Source organism: Erithacus rubecula, assembly GCF_903797595.1.
Source record: "Erithacus rubecula genome assembly, chromosome: 27".
Classification (NCBI taxonomy): Eukaryota; Metazoa; Chordata; class Aves; order Passeriformes; family Muscicapidae; genus Erithacus; species Erithacus rubecula.
The window spans coordinates 2,592,426-2,604,609 of NC_136679.1; the positions used below are offsets into that span (position 1 = coordinate 2,592,426).

A 12,184-nucleotide genomic window follows, 5' to 3' on the forward strand; every position below is an offset into this window, starting at 1 on the left:
GGATAGGACATGCCTGAGTCTGTGGCTTTGATTTCTTTTCTCACAGGCCATCCATGCCCATATCCCAGGGAGCAAGGTTTGCTGGTGTTTTGCCTGGCAGAGCCCAAGGCTCCCTGGGCTGTGCATGGGCAGAGGGGCAAGATGGGGCCTGTAATTCCAGTTTGTCAGCAGCACTCAGTACTGGACACAGCTCTCACAGAGGCAAACAGCATAGGGCAGGGGTTCAAGGATCTTAACGTGAATTTTCTCAGGAGGGAGATAAGTGATGCATTTCACTGGCTGTTGATCATTAATGCCCTGCTGCCTGCTCAGCTGGGGTGGGTGCTGGCTGGGCACCCTGTGCTGCTGCTGCAGGGCTGTGTGTCCATGCACTGGCAGCTGTGGAGGATAGAATTGCAGGGCCAGCATTGCTACCAGGGACAGCAGAGTGCAGCTGGAGGTGGAGGGGATGGCCATGAGCAAGGCAGGATGAACTCTGTGTTTGGCTCTGATGGGGCAGGAGGGATTATCCCACTGGAGCAGTGCTGGGAGGAGAAGTGCTGTCTCTATTTGCAAAGGTCCTTTAGCCCCCCACTAAGAGATCAGAAGAACAAGGCTGGCACCAGGAACATCCCAGGTCTGGTTGTTTGGGACTGTGGGGACCTGCAAGAACCACTTTGAAAGTTTCCCATTATGCAGAGTACTGGTTAAATTAACCTGGAGGGGGGTGGGTAGCCTGCTCTCAGCTCCATGCACCCACTCCAGGCTCCTGGGCATCCTTGCACCAGTGATGGTTCACAGGGGGATGGCAGAGAGACCAGAGCAATTGTCAGCCCTGGACATGGCAGCTCTGCAGGACTGTCCCAACAGAGTGTGGGGCAGTGGCTAAGGGCTGTGGTTCAGTCAGAGCAGCTGAACTGTTGTACTGGGCAGCTGGAGGAGCCAGGGCTGCAGGATGCCCTGGGGTGAGGGATGGTGTGGGGCTGGAGCACCCGCTCTCCACGTGCCCTCGCTGCCTGTTTTCCCCTTTTACGTAAGGTGTTCCAAACATGTTTGTTACAACCCCCTGGTGATGTACCTTTGGAAAGAGTGGTTTTGGGTCCAAAGATCAGTGCTGGGACAGTGACCTGCCTGCTGCAAACAAGACCCTGCAGGGTATAAAGCCCCAGTGGCAGAGTGGAGCACGGGGCAGGCAGAGGCTGAGGAGGATGGAGACCAGCATGAACCTCCTGCACGACGCTGGCATCCAGACAACACACTGGCTGCAGCAGCGCTTCCAGGGCTCCCAGGACTGGTTCCTCTTCATCTCTTATGCTGCTGATCTCAGGAATGCTTTTTATGTCCTCTTCCCCATCTGGTTCCACTTCAGTGAAGCAGTGGGCATCAGGCTCATCTGGGTGGCTGTGATCGGAGACTGGCTCAACCTCGTCTTCAAGTGGTGAGTGGCCCTGAGCCAACACTCCCACTGTGTGCTGGCACACCTGGATTAATCTGGGCCAGATGGGTGCTCTCAGCCCCAGGGCTGGAGGAGAACAGAGTTCAGCCCCAGCTGGGCAGTGACAATGGTCACTCCTTCCCAAGCCGTGCAGTGGCAGCTTCCCCCTTCCTAGAGCCAAGCAGAGAGATGGAGCCTCCTGCAAAGAGGTTCCCATCTGCCAGGGCTGTGCTGCTGAGTGGGGGGATCCTCACTGAGCCCCTTACCACAGGAGGTCATAGTGACTTGCTTCCAGGAAGTTCTTCCTCTTCCCCTCAGGGCTGGGCATGGACATGGACAGGCACTGTGAGCTGTCAGAACCAAGCCATCAGCTGGGCATTGTCTCTGTCAGGATGCCCTGGACCACTTGTGGGTCCTTTGCTTCTTCCATCTCCCATCTTCAGCTGTGCCCAGGACGTCCCCAGATCCCTTCTCTTCTCTTTTCAGGATCCTCTTTGGGGAGAGACCATACTGGTGGGTCCTTGACACAGACTATTATGGCAACAACTCTGCACCAGAGATCCAGCAGTTCCCGCTCACCTGTGAGACTGGCCCTGGTAGGATTCCCCAAGCCATGGCAGGGGCTTGCAGCCAGGGGCAGGGGGTGCTTGTCCATAGTGACCTGTGGCTGGCAGCCTGCAGGCAGCACATACTCCTGGACAGCTCTGGAGATTAGTGCTGTGCTCCTGGGGATGCTGGCTGTGCCTGCAGGGGAAGGAGGCAGGGCAGCCCCTGCACAGAGCAGACCTTGACCCCTGATGAAGCTGTGGTGGTTCAGCACAAACCCCTGCCTGTGCTCAGCTCTGGCTCATGCAGAGTCTGACCTGGGTCTCTCTTCTTGCCCAGGGAGCCCATCTGGCCATGCCATGGGTGCAGCAGGCGTGTACTATGTCATGGTGACAGCCCTCCTTTCTGCTGCTGGGGGAGAGAAGCAGTCAAGGACACTCAGATACTGGTAAGCTGTGTGCCAAAACCACATGTGCTAGGCAGAGGCACCTCCAGCACTGACAGGCAAAGCCCATCAAGGCACAAGGCTGTGAACTGACAGCTGGGCTGTGGCACCCCAGGTGGGGTCTGCATGGGGACAGGCTCAGCAGGCAGCCAGGCATTGTTTGGAGTAGATGATGGCAGTGCCATGGGCAGTGCAAGCTGGCCCTGGCACCGACATGGCCACCTGTCCCTTACAGGCTGCTGTGGACAGTGCTTTGGATTGGCTTCTGGGCAGTTCAGGTCTGTGTCTGCGTGTCCCGAGTCTTCATTGCTGCTCACTTCCCCCACCAGGTGATTGCAGGGGTTTTCTCAGGTGAGTGGATCAGAACCCCATCCCTTTCCCTGCAGCACCACAGTGCCAGACTGTAGTACCTGCAGCACTGACCAATGCTCCCACTTCGTTTCTGGCAGGGATGGCTGTGGCCAAGACCTTCCAGCATATCCACTTCATCTACCGTGCCAGCTTCCATCGGTACCTGGCCATCACCCTCTTCCTCTTCAGCTTCACCCTGGGTTTCTACCTGCTGCTGTGGACATTCGGCGTGGACCTGCTCTGGACGCTGGAGAAGGCACAGAAGTGGTGCAGCCGCCCTGAGTGGGTCCACATTGACACCACCCCCTTTGCCAGCCTCCTCCGTAACCTGGGCATCCTCTTCGGGCTGGGGCTGGCCCTCAACTCCCACATGTACCAGGAGAGCTCCAGGCTGAAGCAGGGCCAGCAGCTGCTGCCCTTCCGCCTGGGCTGCACTGCTGCCTCCCTCCTCACCCTCCACATCTTGGATGCCTTCAAGCCCCCCTCCCACATGCAGCTGCTCTTCTACGCCCTCTCCTTCTGCAAGAGCGCGGCCGTGCCGCTGGCTGCCGTCGGCCTCATCCCCTACTGCCTCTCCCAGCTCCTGGGCACACAGGACAAAAAGGCTGCCTAAGGCAGGCAGAGAGCCCAGCCCTGGGTGCACCTCAGCCAGTTTGTTTCCCACTGAATCTGCACTGGGAGCAGACCATGGAGGCTGGGCTGGTGCTGCTGGGTGGCTCCTACAACACGGACCCACGCTGTCAGTCACGCTGGTCTGGCTGATGGCACAGAGAGCCCTGCGTGCCCAGCACTCCCCTGCTGTCCCTCCTGCACCCACACGTGGGTGTCACCTGCCCAGGACCCAGCAGCAGCAGTGGGAGGTCCTGCACTCCCTTGCAGCTCGTGGGGACAGGGCACCTCCACACTGCAGGGCTGGGGACAGCACCCCTGGGAGCAGGGCTCTCGCCTCAGCGTGCCTGGGGGCTGCTGGAGAGGCAGCTCTGTGACAGGAATGGGCAGGCACTGTGACATGGAGACAAAGTGCCAGTGTGAGGGACCCCCCAGCCCTGGGACGTTTGGTGTTCACCTGTGTGATGCAGTGTGGGGTGCACACACCCCCGTGTGTACAGGCATAACATGTACCTGTGCACACATGACATGGGGTGGGGTTGTGCACAGGAGTATTTTATTAAAGATGAAGGTTGTTTAGCTGGTGAGTTTGAGTGTCCTGCTGGCCAGCACCATGGGATGGGGGATCAGCTCTGCATGCAGGGCTGTGGCAGGGCCTGCAGCTGGTAGAGGAAGGACATTTCTCCTGGGTGCTGAAGGCCCTCAGCACCTGCAAGACACGTTCAAGCCACTGAGAAGGGCACTGCCCAGTGCCCTGGGTCTTTACCAGTTGAACACTGTCAGTTGAACACTGACAGCACATGGTGGCAATGAGCTGCTTTTTGTGCTGTTTGTCCAAAGTTTCTGGGTATTCTTTGTGCCAGGAACAGGGAAAACTTGTGTTACCTCACTGCTCCCAGAAGCAAGCTCAGCTTTGGGACCAACTGTCTCAGCTGGGGCTGTGCTGAGCCCCCAGGGTGCTGGGGACAGAAGTGGCATTTGGCTGTGGTGTGGGGTTGGGATCCTGTCCCTCCCACCTCAGTACCCCAGCCCAGTGCTCCCTCTGCAGCAGAAATCCTGTGAGTTCAGCCTGCTGCCCTCTGAGCTGTGCAGGCTGTACAGCCCAGCTATCAACTTCCTCAGTAAACATCCTCACTGAGATAGCTCAAAACAGATAGGGAGGTGCAGATACTTTCTTCCTGCCAGACTCTGCATGTGCAGGATTGCTCCCAAAGCACCAGTCCCTGCAGCTCTGACCCCAAAGCCAGATCCAGGCCTCAGTGGTGGTTCCTGTGTTCTGATACAATCCCAACAGCTCAGCCAAGGCTGTGGCCATGCAGCAGTCAGAGCAGCCATGGGTTCTGTTGGGGCTGCTCCCATCCCCTTGTTCATTACAGATAAACTCCCTTAGGATGGAGGTTTCTTTTATTCTGTTTCTCTGTTTATTACCAACATCTGGAGTAAACCTGTTATGCCATTTCTATCAAGAAATGGAAGGGTAAATTCTGAGATTACCTGTTGTGGCTCCACAGTGCCCTTTAGTTCCTCCAGAGGAGACTGCAGCAGCTCCAGGGCCTGCCTGGGCAGGAAGGATGAGCTCAGGGAACACTGGGGACAGCTCTGCCTGATCCCAAGGGAGTTTACAGTTGCATCAGCCCCAGAAACTGCCCATGGTCAAAAAATGACCAGTAATAACTGCACCCCACCAAGGGAATGGACTTGTACATGGTGAGGAATGATGTCCTGCCTGTGGGGCACCTGCTCAGCCTTCCAGCTGCTCTCTGCCCTTGCCCAGCCCAAGGTGTCTGGAGGGACAAGCTGCCTCCTGCTTGAGCGTTCGTGCCACGCATTTCATCCTCAGCAACTGGAGCAAAGCAAAATGCCCCAAAGTACTGCCAGCAAGAGGCCTCTTCTGGGTTTAGGAACCCTACAAAGTGGTTAACTAAGGACTACTTTTATCCCTGTACCATTTGTCTTGAGAAATGAGCCCTTGCAGCAAAGCAGATCCCCTCCCCATTTCCGTGAGCACCAAAGCAGCCCACGCAGACCATGTGCACACCAGCTGTTGGGTTCAGGTCTTTATTCTCTGGCAGAGAACCTAGTGGAGCCTATGCAAACAAAAAGGAAAACAAACCTCCTTTGAGGATTCTTATGCTCCAGGGTTTTGATGGCTAATGAATTCCTGGAGCAGAGCTTGCACTTCTCCTCGCCGGCTCATCTTGGCTGCCTTGCCCTGGAAGCGGCCGCGCTTCCCGGCTCCTTTCCCCCCCAGCAGCTCTGCCACCCTGCAGCAGCAGCAGCAACAGCACAGGCTGCAGCCCAGCCACAGCCCTGCCTGGGCCACACTGGGCAGCAGCTCAGTCTGCAACACCACAGTTCTTATTCTAAATGTTACCTGGGACCTAAATTTTCGACTGCTTCAACAGGTCCAGCTAGAAGGAAGAGTCCTGCTTCTTTTTCATCTCCTACAGTCAGGAATAGCAGGGTTTCCTGTGGAGAGAGGTGGGCCTTGCTCCAGATAAATGTGTGCTCTTCATCCAAGAAGAGGACAGACACTGGCCACAGGACACAAACAGCAAACTGACAATTTGGAAGTCTGTGTGCATTACTGAGATTGAGACTGCTTGAAAAAAGTAAAAGGGAAGTGGCACCTGAACCTTTTGTGCCCAGTCTGCACTGCTGGGATAGAACAGTACTGGGGTATCCCAAGGTAAAAGGATGCAGGTGGCAGTTGAACTAGGTGATTGTGACTGGAACCTGTTCTTCCTATTCTACTCCTACCTAACCCTATCCTAACCTACTTCAGCCAATGAGGCTCTCTACAGCTCATGGGGGCTGAGGCTCTTCCCCAGAGCTCTGAATTCTCACTGTTGAGGGCTGCCCTACAGACTGAGGCAGCTGAGGACAGGTACCTGCCAAAGGAACCAGATCTGCAGATCATGACTGTGGCAGGAACAGCAGCCTGGCCAACCCCTGTCTGTGTGTAACTGGGGTGAAGTGGGGTCAGTTCAGTCTTCATCAGTGACTCACCTCTGTCCCAATTTCATTAGCAATGATGTTCATAAATTCAGAATCACCCTCTTTCCTGTAGGGATGGATAAAAAAACACTTCAGAAAGAAGTAAAACCTCCCTCTAGAGCACAAAATTTCAATCAGAAACCAAGTGCCTGATAAGGGATTTAAGTCTTTGCTCTTATTTGTCTTTATATGTAAATACTCACTGGATATTCCTATGGACATGTTAGGAATTAAGTGAGTGCTATCTTTAAGAAACGGAGGTCCCTGGTTTTATTTGAAAATATCAAGTGCAGGGAGAATTAGATGGAAGCAGCAATTTCTCAGCTACAAAACCAGAAGAATTCAGTGACTGAATTACAAACAGATACCTTTAATTACACAACTTTGCAGCAGGCCAAGGCAGTTTAATATTCTATTTACTTTGTTTACATTCTTCCTTGAGAAAACAAGCTGCACACGTGTGAGAGATCCAAGTGCCATAAAACATGTGGGATACTCTTGGTCCCTCTCCCCTGAGCTCCCCCATACCTGTGCAATACAAACAGCTGCTTTGAAGCAGGTTTGTTCTTGAAGTCCTGGGCTATCAAAACAGCAATGTCTCTAAGCAGGTTCAGGTTATTCTGAAAGAAAAGTAAATAAACTGCACTGCAGCTGGAGAAGTCAATGTGAACACAGTTGTGCTCCCAGAGGTTTGAGCACTTTTCATAATATCCACAAAAATGGAAGTCAATTATTTGACTCCCAGTTACTACAACTAAAGGTCTAAGGAAATAGTGACAACCCACTTTTCCCAGCCATTCTTGTACCTTCTGGAGCAGTTTCACAGAGCTCTGCAGTCTCTTCACAGCCTCTACATGCTCACCTGGTCCATTTCTGAAAGAAATGGGAGACTTTGGATCACTGCTCTGAAGGACAAAGGAAAGATTTCCTAAAGGAGCAAAACAGGCAACATCATATACAGCCCCACAACATGTACCCTGAGGATTATGTGGTATCTCTCAGGAGGAGGAGTCAAGATGAAATAACAGAAGTGGAAAGGGTATTACTTGAGCAGGGAGGTTAGAGCCTTCTCAGTACTGTGACTTTGTTCAATTGACTTCAGCACTCTGTTTCCCGCCAAGAAAATCAAGTTGGTTTTGTTCTTTTTCCCTTTTTCCACACCAAGGAGTTTAATAACCTTAAAAAGAAAATCAACCTGGTCAGAATAGCATTTTGGTAATTCCCACAGGTGGTCAGTTCCTGCCAGATTATGCCTTGTGGTGAATTTTGACTCTGTGCTAGTGAAAATAAATTTATTAAAATCAGCCACAAGGTCAACGCACAAAAAAAAAAAAAGGGATGGAGGTACAGGGGAATTTATGCAATTTTCTAGACAAGGGATGCACTCTACAGGGCATCTGGATGTCTCTGCTGGGAAACAGACTCCAATCAATGACTGAGAAAGTACATATACTTAAAGGCAGGTCTAGGATTTTATCACCATTTCCCTGCACAGACTTCTCATCCATGATGAACACTCAAAAATATGAGAGATTTAAGCAGAGGGACCATGGCCAACACCCCTGGCAATGCAAAAACACCACTGCTGCACACAGGGCTGAGTTATGCAACAAGGAAACAACAGCACCTGAGGTGCCCAGCCTGTGTTTGACCCTCCTGGGGTTCCCTCAGCCTGGGGCTGCTGCCACCCCCTTCCCCATGAGCACAGCCTGGAGCAGCCTGTGAATCCCAGGGACTCTGGCTGTACTTCACATGGAGTGTGGCTCCCAGAGACAGCCCAGCTGCAGGCACACACCTGGAGGTCACTCAGGTTGCTGACATGAGTCCCACAGCAGAGGTTGGAGTCGATGCCTTTGATGTCCACCACACGCACTGGCCCCACGTGGTCATCGGGCAGCCCCCGGCTCCTCACCTGGCAGAGGAGGAGAGGGACAAAGAAAGTGACACCTGTGCTCAGTTATTCTGGTCCCACAAATCCCATGGGTTCTCTGGCACCACTCACTGTTTCAACTTCAGGGTCATCTGCAGCCAGTTCCCTCACTGTTACAGGGACCCTGTCCCTGATTTTCTCGTTCACACTCTTCTCCAGGGCCTCGACCTGCTCTGCTGTCACCGAGGGCGTGTCCAGCTCAATGACACTTCGCTGTCGCCCCAGCTCCCTGCACCAAGGAAGAACAGCTGCTGCTGCAGCTGAGACCCATCTGCTGCTGTAGCTGCTGCTGGGTGCAGCACCAGCATCCCAATGCTGGCAATGTGGTGACTGAAATAAAACAGATTTCCCTCCTCTCCCTGTTATGTTCAAAGCACCAGATGGAAACCAAACAATTAAGGAGGACAAGACAGAGCAAACACTTTGTACAGCTTCTCCCCAGATCAGTCACATCTCCTGCAACATCTGAGCTCAAGTAAAATATCCAAATTGCTTTGGGTGTTTCAGTGTTCAGGCTCTGTGCAGGATAGCATGGTGACATGTGCCAAACAAGCAAATAGTGGGGTCAAAAGGAACCTTTATGCTGCTCACCATGAAGTCGTCTTGAACCCAAACATCTGTTCTGCAATGGCACTGACGAGATGCTGTCCTGGAATAGATGTACAAGCACTAGCTGTGAGTTCCACTGGCATCTTCAGTCAGGTCATGCCTTTCCTGTTGACATTCTCAAATGCTGGGTGCCAGGAGCTCCTCAGGAGCAGCAAGGAGACAGCTCAGGCTCGTGAGCTGCGCTCCCGGCAGCACTGCAGCACACGCTGGGGGTGCAAAGCAGGCTGAACTTTCCCTTCCAAACCTGTTTTCGGAGTGTTTGAAAGCACGCAGAGGGGCACCTGCTGCCCCCAGCAGTCCCGGGAACAGACTGTGCACACAGAGCTGCCGGGTTTCTCCCTACCCTGACCAGGCTGGGCGCTGACCACCCCCCGCCCCATGGCGAGGGTTACCGGGCGCCCCCCGGTACCGGCACCGGTACCGGCACGGACCTGAATGCTGCTGCATGTGGTCGAAGCGGCGCTCCCAGTCCAGCGACAGCAGCACTTCAGCGCCCGGTTCCAGCGCGGCCGGCAGGAAATGCACGGCCTCGGAGCCGCGCCGGGTGACGCGCAGCACCGGCACATCTCCGATGAGGCCGCGATCGTCCGGCTGCGGACACGGGACGTCAGAGCCGCCGGCCACGGCCCGGCCCCGGCCCGCCCCGCCCGGCCCGTACCTGCCCGCCGCCCTCGGGGAACAGGATGGTGTCCTCCAGCACCACCTGGAACCCGCGCACCGGCTCCCCGCCGCCCTCGGGCCGCAGCTCCGCCGCCCGGCACGACACCACCCTGGTGGTGAACTGAGACAGAGACGGCGGCGCCGTGAGGGCCCGTCCGGGCCTGCCCCGCGCCCCGGCCCCGGCCCGACGCTACCTGCCGGGCCCAGCTGTCCCGCTGGCACCGGAACACCATCGCGACCGTGCGGCACTAGCGGGTCGGGCCTGGCGGCGAGCGCGGCCGCGGAGGAACCGGGACAGGGACCCGCCAGCGGGCGGGGCCTGCACGGTGACGCGCGGGCGCGCTCCCGCCGGCGGCGCGCGCTGCCCGGCCCCGCGGGGGCGAGCGGCTCCCGGTGCCCGGCGCGGCGGCGGCCCGAGCGCACGGCACACGGCTGCGGCACTTCACGTTTATTGCCCCCTGCCCCGCCAGGGTAACCGGCTACGGGAGACGAGACCGGACCGCGGCCGCCGCCCAGGGTTGGGAGCGCTGCCCGCGGCCACGCATGAGCTGAAGAAGAGAACCCTGCCCGCGCTGCTCCTCGGTGCTGCCGCTGCACCGGCTGGTCTCCTGCAGCCCCGGCGGCCCCAGAGCTCAGTCGTCCTGCGGGAGGGAGGAGCGAGGTGCCAGGGACTGGGCCGAGACCGGGCCAGCCGCGGTTGCAGCAGGTGGCCCCAGCCAGTTGTCCCGGGAGCGTTTCCGCGCTGGCTCCAGGACAGGCTGCCCCAGTGCAGTAGGAGGTGCTGCCGCTGTCCCGGTGCCGGCGGAAGGCTGAGGCTGGGTTGTGCTCGGCAGAGCATCAGGAAGCATCTTGGCAGGTGGTACTTACATCCAGGTCATCCATAGCTGGCGGGGGGCCTTTCTCTGTCACCTTCTCCAGCATCTGGATAGGAAACAAACGGCTGGATCGCCAAATGCCTGGGGTCCCTCCCAGCCCACACAACCATACAACGCACCCCAGGATCCTGAGGCTGGTGGCCCAGCTCACCTCTGCATACTGCTCCACCATGGCCCTCTCCACCTCCTCATCCCCTTCCCAGTCTCGCCAGTTGTCAAAGTCCACGGAAAGCCAGGCTGGCTGTGGGCACAAAGAGCATCTCCTGAGAGGGGTGAGCAGCACCACAGGGACCCGCAGCCCAAAGGCAGCTCCTGCACAGGTGAGGGACCTCGTCAGACTAGGGAGGAAGCAGGAGTGTCCCTTTGCCTGCAGACACTGGTCCTGATCCTGAGTGTGCCAAGGAAAAGGAGTGCTACATTCTTCCTGGAGGGCAGAAGTCTGTGGACTAGTGGTGATAATCAGGACAGGCTTTTTGGGAGCTCTGTCTTGGGGTCCCCTGTGGAGGTTTCTGTGTCTGTCCTGAGGGCAGGTTGGTTCCTAGGAGCCACGAGGTGCTGAGTGGGGATAGCACACGCACTGAGGCACCAGGCACCACACACACCTTGATGTTCTCCTTGGTGATGCGTGGCCAGGCCACTTTCTCCTTCCACTTCCTCATAAAGCAGGTGATGGAGCGGTCAGAGCGCTTCTCCCGTGAGTCCTGCCAAGAGATCAGGGGTGCCTCAGCATCTGCTGGGCTCCTCTCTTCAAAGGGTTAAAACTCAGCCCTGTGCAGGCTTTGGGGTCACAGAACCACAGAGACAGGTTGTTTCTGACTCAAGGCAGCACCATTTCAGCCCCAGGGCTGGGACTCCCAGGCTCACCCTGCTGAAACGCTGAGGATGGGCAGCATTCAGTTAAGCAGTGTCGCTCAAGACTGCACGGATTGTCTCAGACTCTGAGCCTGACAGAGGCTGTCAGAAAACAGTTTGTTGGCGGGAAACCTCACCTTGGAGTTAACCCTGGCGTACAGGTTGATCTCGTTGTAGAACTCCACACCATCTGCGTTTTTGCAACTGCCAAAACATTTTAACAACCGGGCTTAGGAGAGAGCTGAGACCACACGTGCTCTCCTCTCACAGAGTCCTCCCGACCCCCTGAAGCACCCCCGGAGCAGGGGTGTCGGCAGGGCAGTGGCAGCTCACCTGAACACCAGCCTGTGGTCCTCGATGACGACCTTCACGTCTGTGCTGTCCTCGACACAGAACTCCAGGTACACGTACCGCGGCCGGTCGTACCACAGCGTCTTTGCAGGTTGCCTTGGGGAAGAGCACAGCACCGGGTATCACCAGCGGGCATTTCCCCGGTGCCCGGCAGTGCTCGGGGCACGGGGGGCACGGGCGGGCGGTGAACACTGGCCCCGTGCCGCTCGCCTCTCCCGTCCCACTCGCCCCTGGCCGGGCCCGGCCGGCCTGTGTCCGCTGCGCTCCGCCTGGCCCGGCACCGACCGGAGAGCCCTGCGGGCGGTGCCCCAGCCGCGCACCGGGCGCCGTGCATGGGTTCCCAGCGCAGCCTGTCCCGTCCGGCCGCGCTCACCTCGCCATGGCGGTGCCTACCCCGCCCCGCGCTATTTTGGGCCGGGGGCGCGGCTGCCGGTCAGGCCGGGCCGGGCCGGGCCGGGCCGCCCCGGGGCAGCCAACCCGCGGGCCCGTCACCGCCCCCGGCCCCGGTGCGCGCCCCCGGGGACGCCGCCGCCGCCGCCGCTCCG

At 57.1% G+C, this 12,184-nt stretch overlaps 3 protein-coding genes across 4 annotated transcripts; 1 reads left to right on the top strand and 2 right to left on the bottom strand.

Moving 5' to 3' along the window:
- The first annotated feature begins 945 nt into the window (after positions 1-945).
- On the top strand, positions 946-3,944 carry G6PC1 (glucose-6-phosphatase catalytic subunit 1). The gene is made up of 5 exons (XM_079328025.1): positions 946-1,417; positions 1,901-2,010; positions 2,300-2,408; positions 2,641-2,756; positions 2,855-3,944. Exons 1-5 carry the CDS (start codon positions 1,188-1,190, stop codon positions 3,367-3,369), a joined length of 1,080 nt encoding a protein of 359 aa, XP_079184151.1. The 5' UTR covers positions 946-1,187; the 3' UTR covers positions 3,370-3,944.
- Positions 3,945-4,090: 146 nt separating this feature from the next.
- LOC306813009 (alanyl-tRNA editing protein Aarsd1-like) lies at positions 4,091-9,941 on the bottom strand. Of its 2 annotated transcripts, XM_079328019.1 has the most exons (13): positions 9,756-9,941; positions 9,560-9,682; positions 9,333-9,492; positions 8,884-8,941; positions 8,365-8,521; positions 8,158-8,274; positions 7,409-7,539; positions 7,169-7,235; positions 6,891-6,982; positions 6,375-6,429; positions 5,740-5,834; positions 5,479-5,629; positions 4,091-4,923 (listed from the first exon to the last, which is right to left on the bottom strand). In XM_079328019.1, exons 1-12 carry the CDS (start codon positions 9,792-9,794, stop codon positions 5,494-5,496), a joined length of 1,230 nt encoding a protein of 409 aa, XP_079184145.1. In that variant the 5' UTR covers positions 9,795-9,941; the 3' UTR covers positions 4,091-4,923; positions 5,479-5,493. The 2 variants fall into 2 exon arrangements, with proteins under 2 accessions (XP_079184145.1, XP_079184144.1); XM_079328018.1 differs by lacking the exon at positions 4,091-4,923 and having other exon boundaries at positions 5,410-5,629.
- Positions 9,942-9,994: 53 nt separating this feature from the next.
- PTGES3L (prostaglandin E synthase 3 like) lies at positions 9,995-12,174 on the bottom strand. The gene is made up of 7 exons (XM_079328038.1): positions 12,013-12,174; positions 11,622-11,735; positions 11,426-11,492; positions 11,039-11,137; positions 10,588-10,677; positions 10,429-10,482; positions 9,995-10,202 (listed from the first exon to the last, which is right to left on the bottom strand). Exons 1-7 carry the CDS (start codon positions 12,018-12,020, stop codon positions 10,194-10,196), a joined length of 441 nt encoding a protein of 146 aa, XP_079184164.1. The 5' UTR covers positions 12,021-12,174; the 3' UTR covers positions 9,995-10,193.
- Positions 12,175-12,184: the final 10 nt, after the last annotated feature.

Coding starts and splice junctions, on each gene's coding strand:
- G6PC1 (XM_079328025.1), top strand. CDS start 1,188: ATGGAGACCAGCATGAACCTCCTGCACGACGCTGGCATCCAGACAACA. Junction 2,011..2,299: donor CACCTGTGAGACTGGCCCTG/GTAGGATTCCCC, acceptor CTTCTTGCCCAG/GGAGCCCATCTGGCCATGCC. Junction 2,757..2,854: donor GATTGCAGGGGTTTTCTCAG/GTGAGTGGATCA, acceptor CGTTTCTGGCAG/GGATGGCTGTGGCCAAGACC.
- LOC306813009 (XM_079328019.1), bottom strand. CDS start 9,794: ATGGTGTTCCGGTGCCAGCGGGACAGCTGGGCCCGGCAG. Junction 8,522..8,883: donor GGGTTCAAGACGACTTCATG/GTGAGCAGCATA, acceptor TCCTTGGTGCAG/GGAGCTGGGGCGACAGCGAA. Junction 7,540..8,157: donor GCAACCTGAGTGACCTCCAG/GTGTGTGCCTGC, acceptor TTTCTTTTTAAG/GTTATTAAACTCCTTGGTGT.
- PTGES3L (XM_079328038.1), bottom strand. Junction 11,138..11,425: donor ACGCCAGGGTTAACTCCAAG/GTGAGGTTTCCC, acceptor ATCTCTTGGCAG/GACTCACGGGAGAAGCGCTC. Junction 10,483..10,587: donor TGGTGGAGCAGTATGCAGAG/GTGAGCTGGGCC, acceptor TTTCCTATCCAG/ATGCTGGAGAAGGTGACAGA.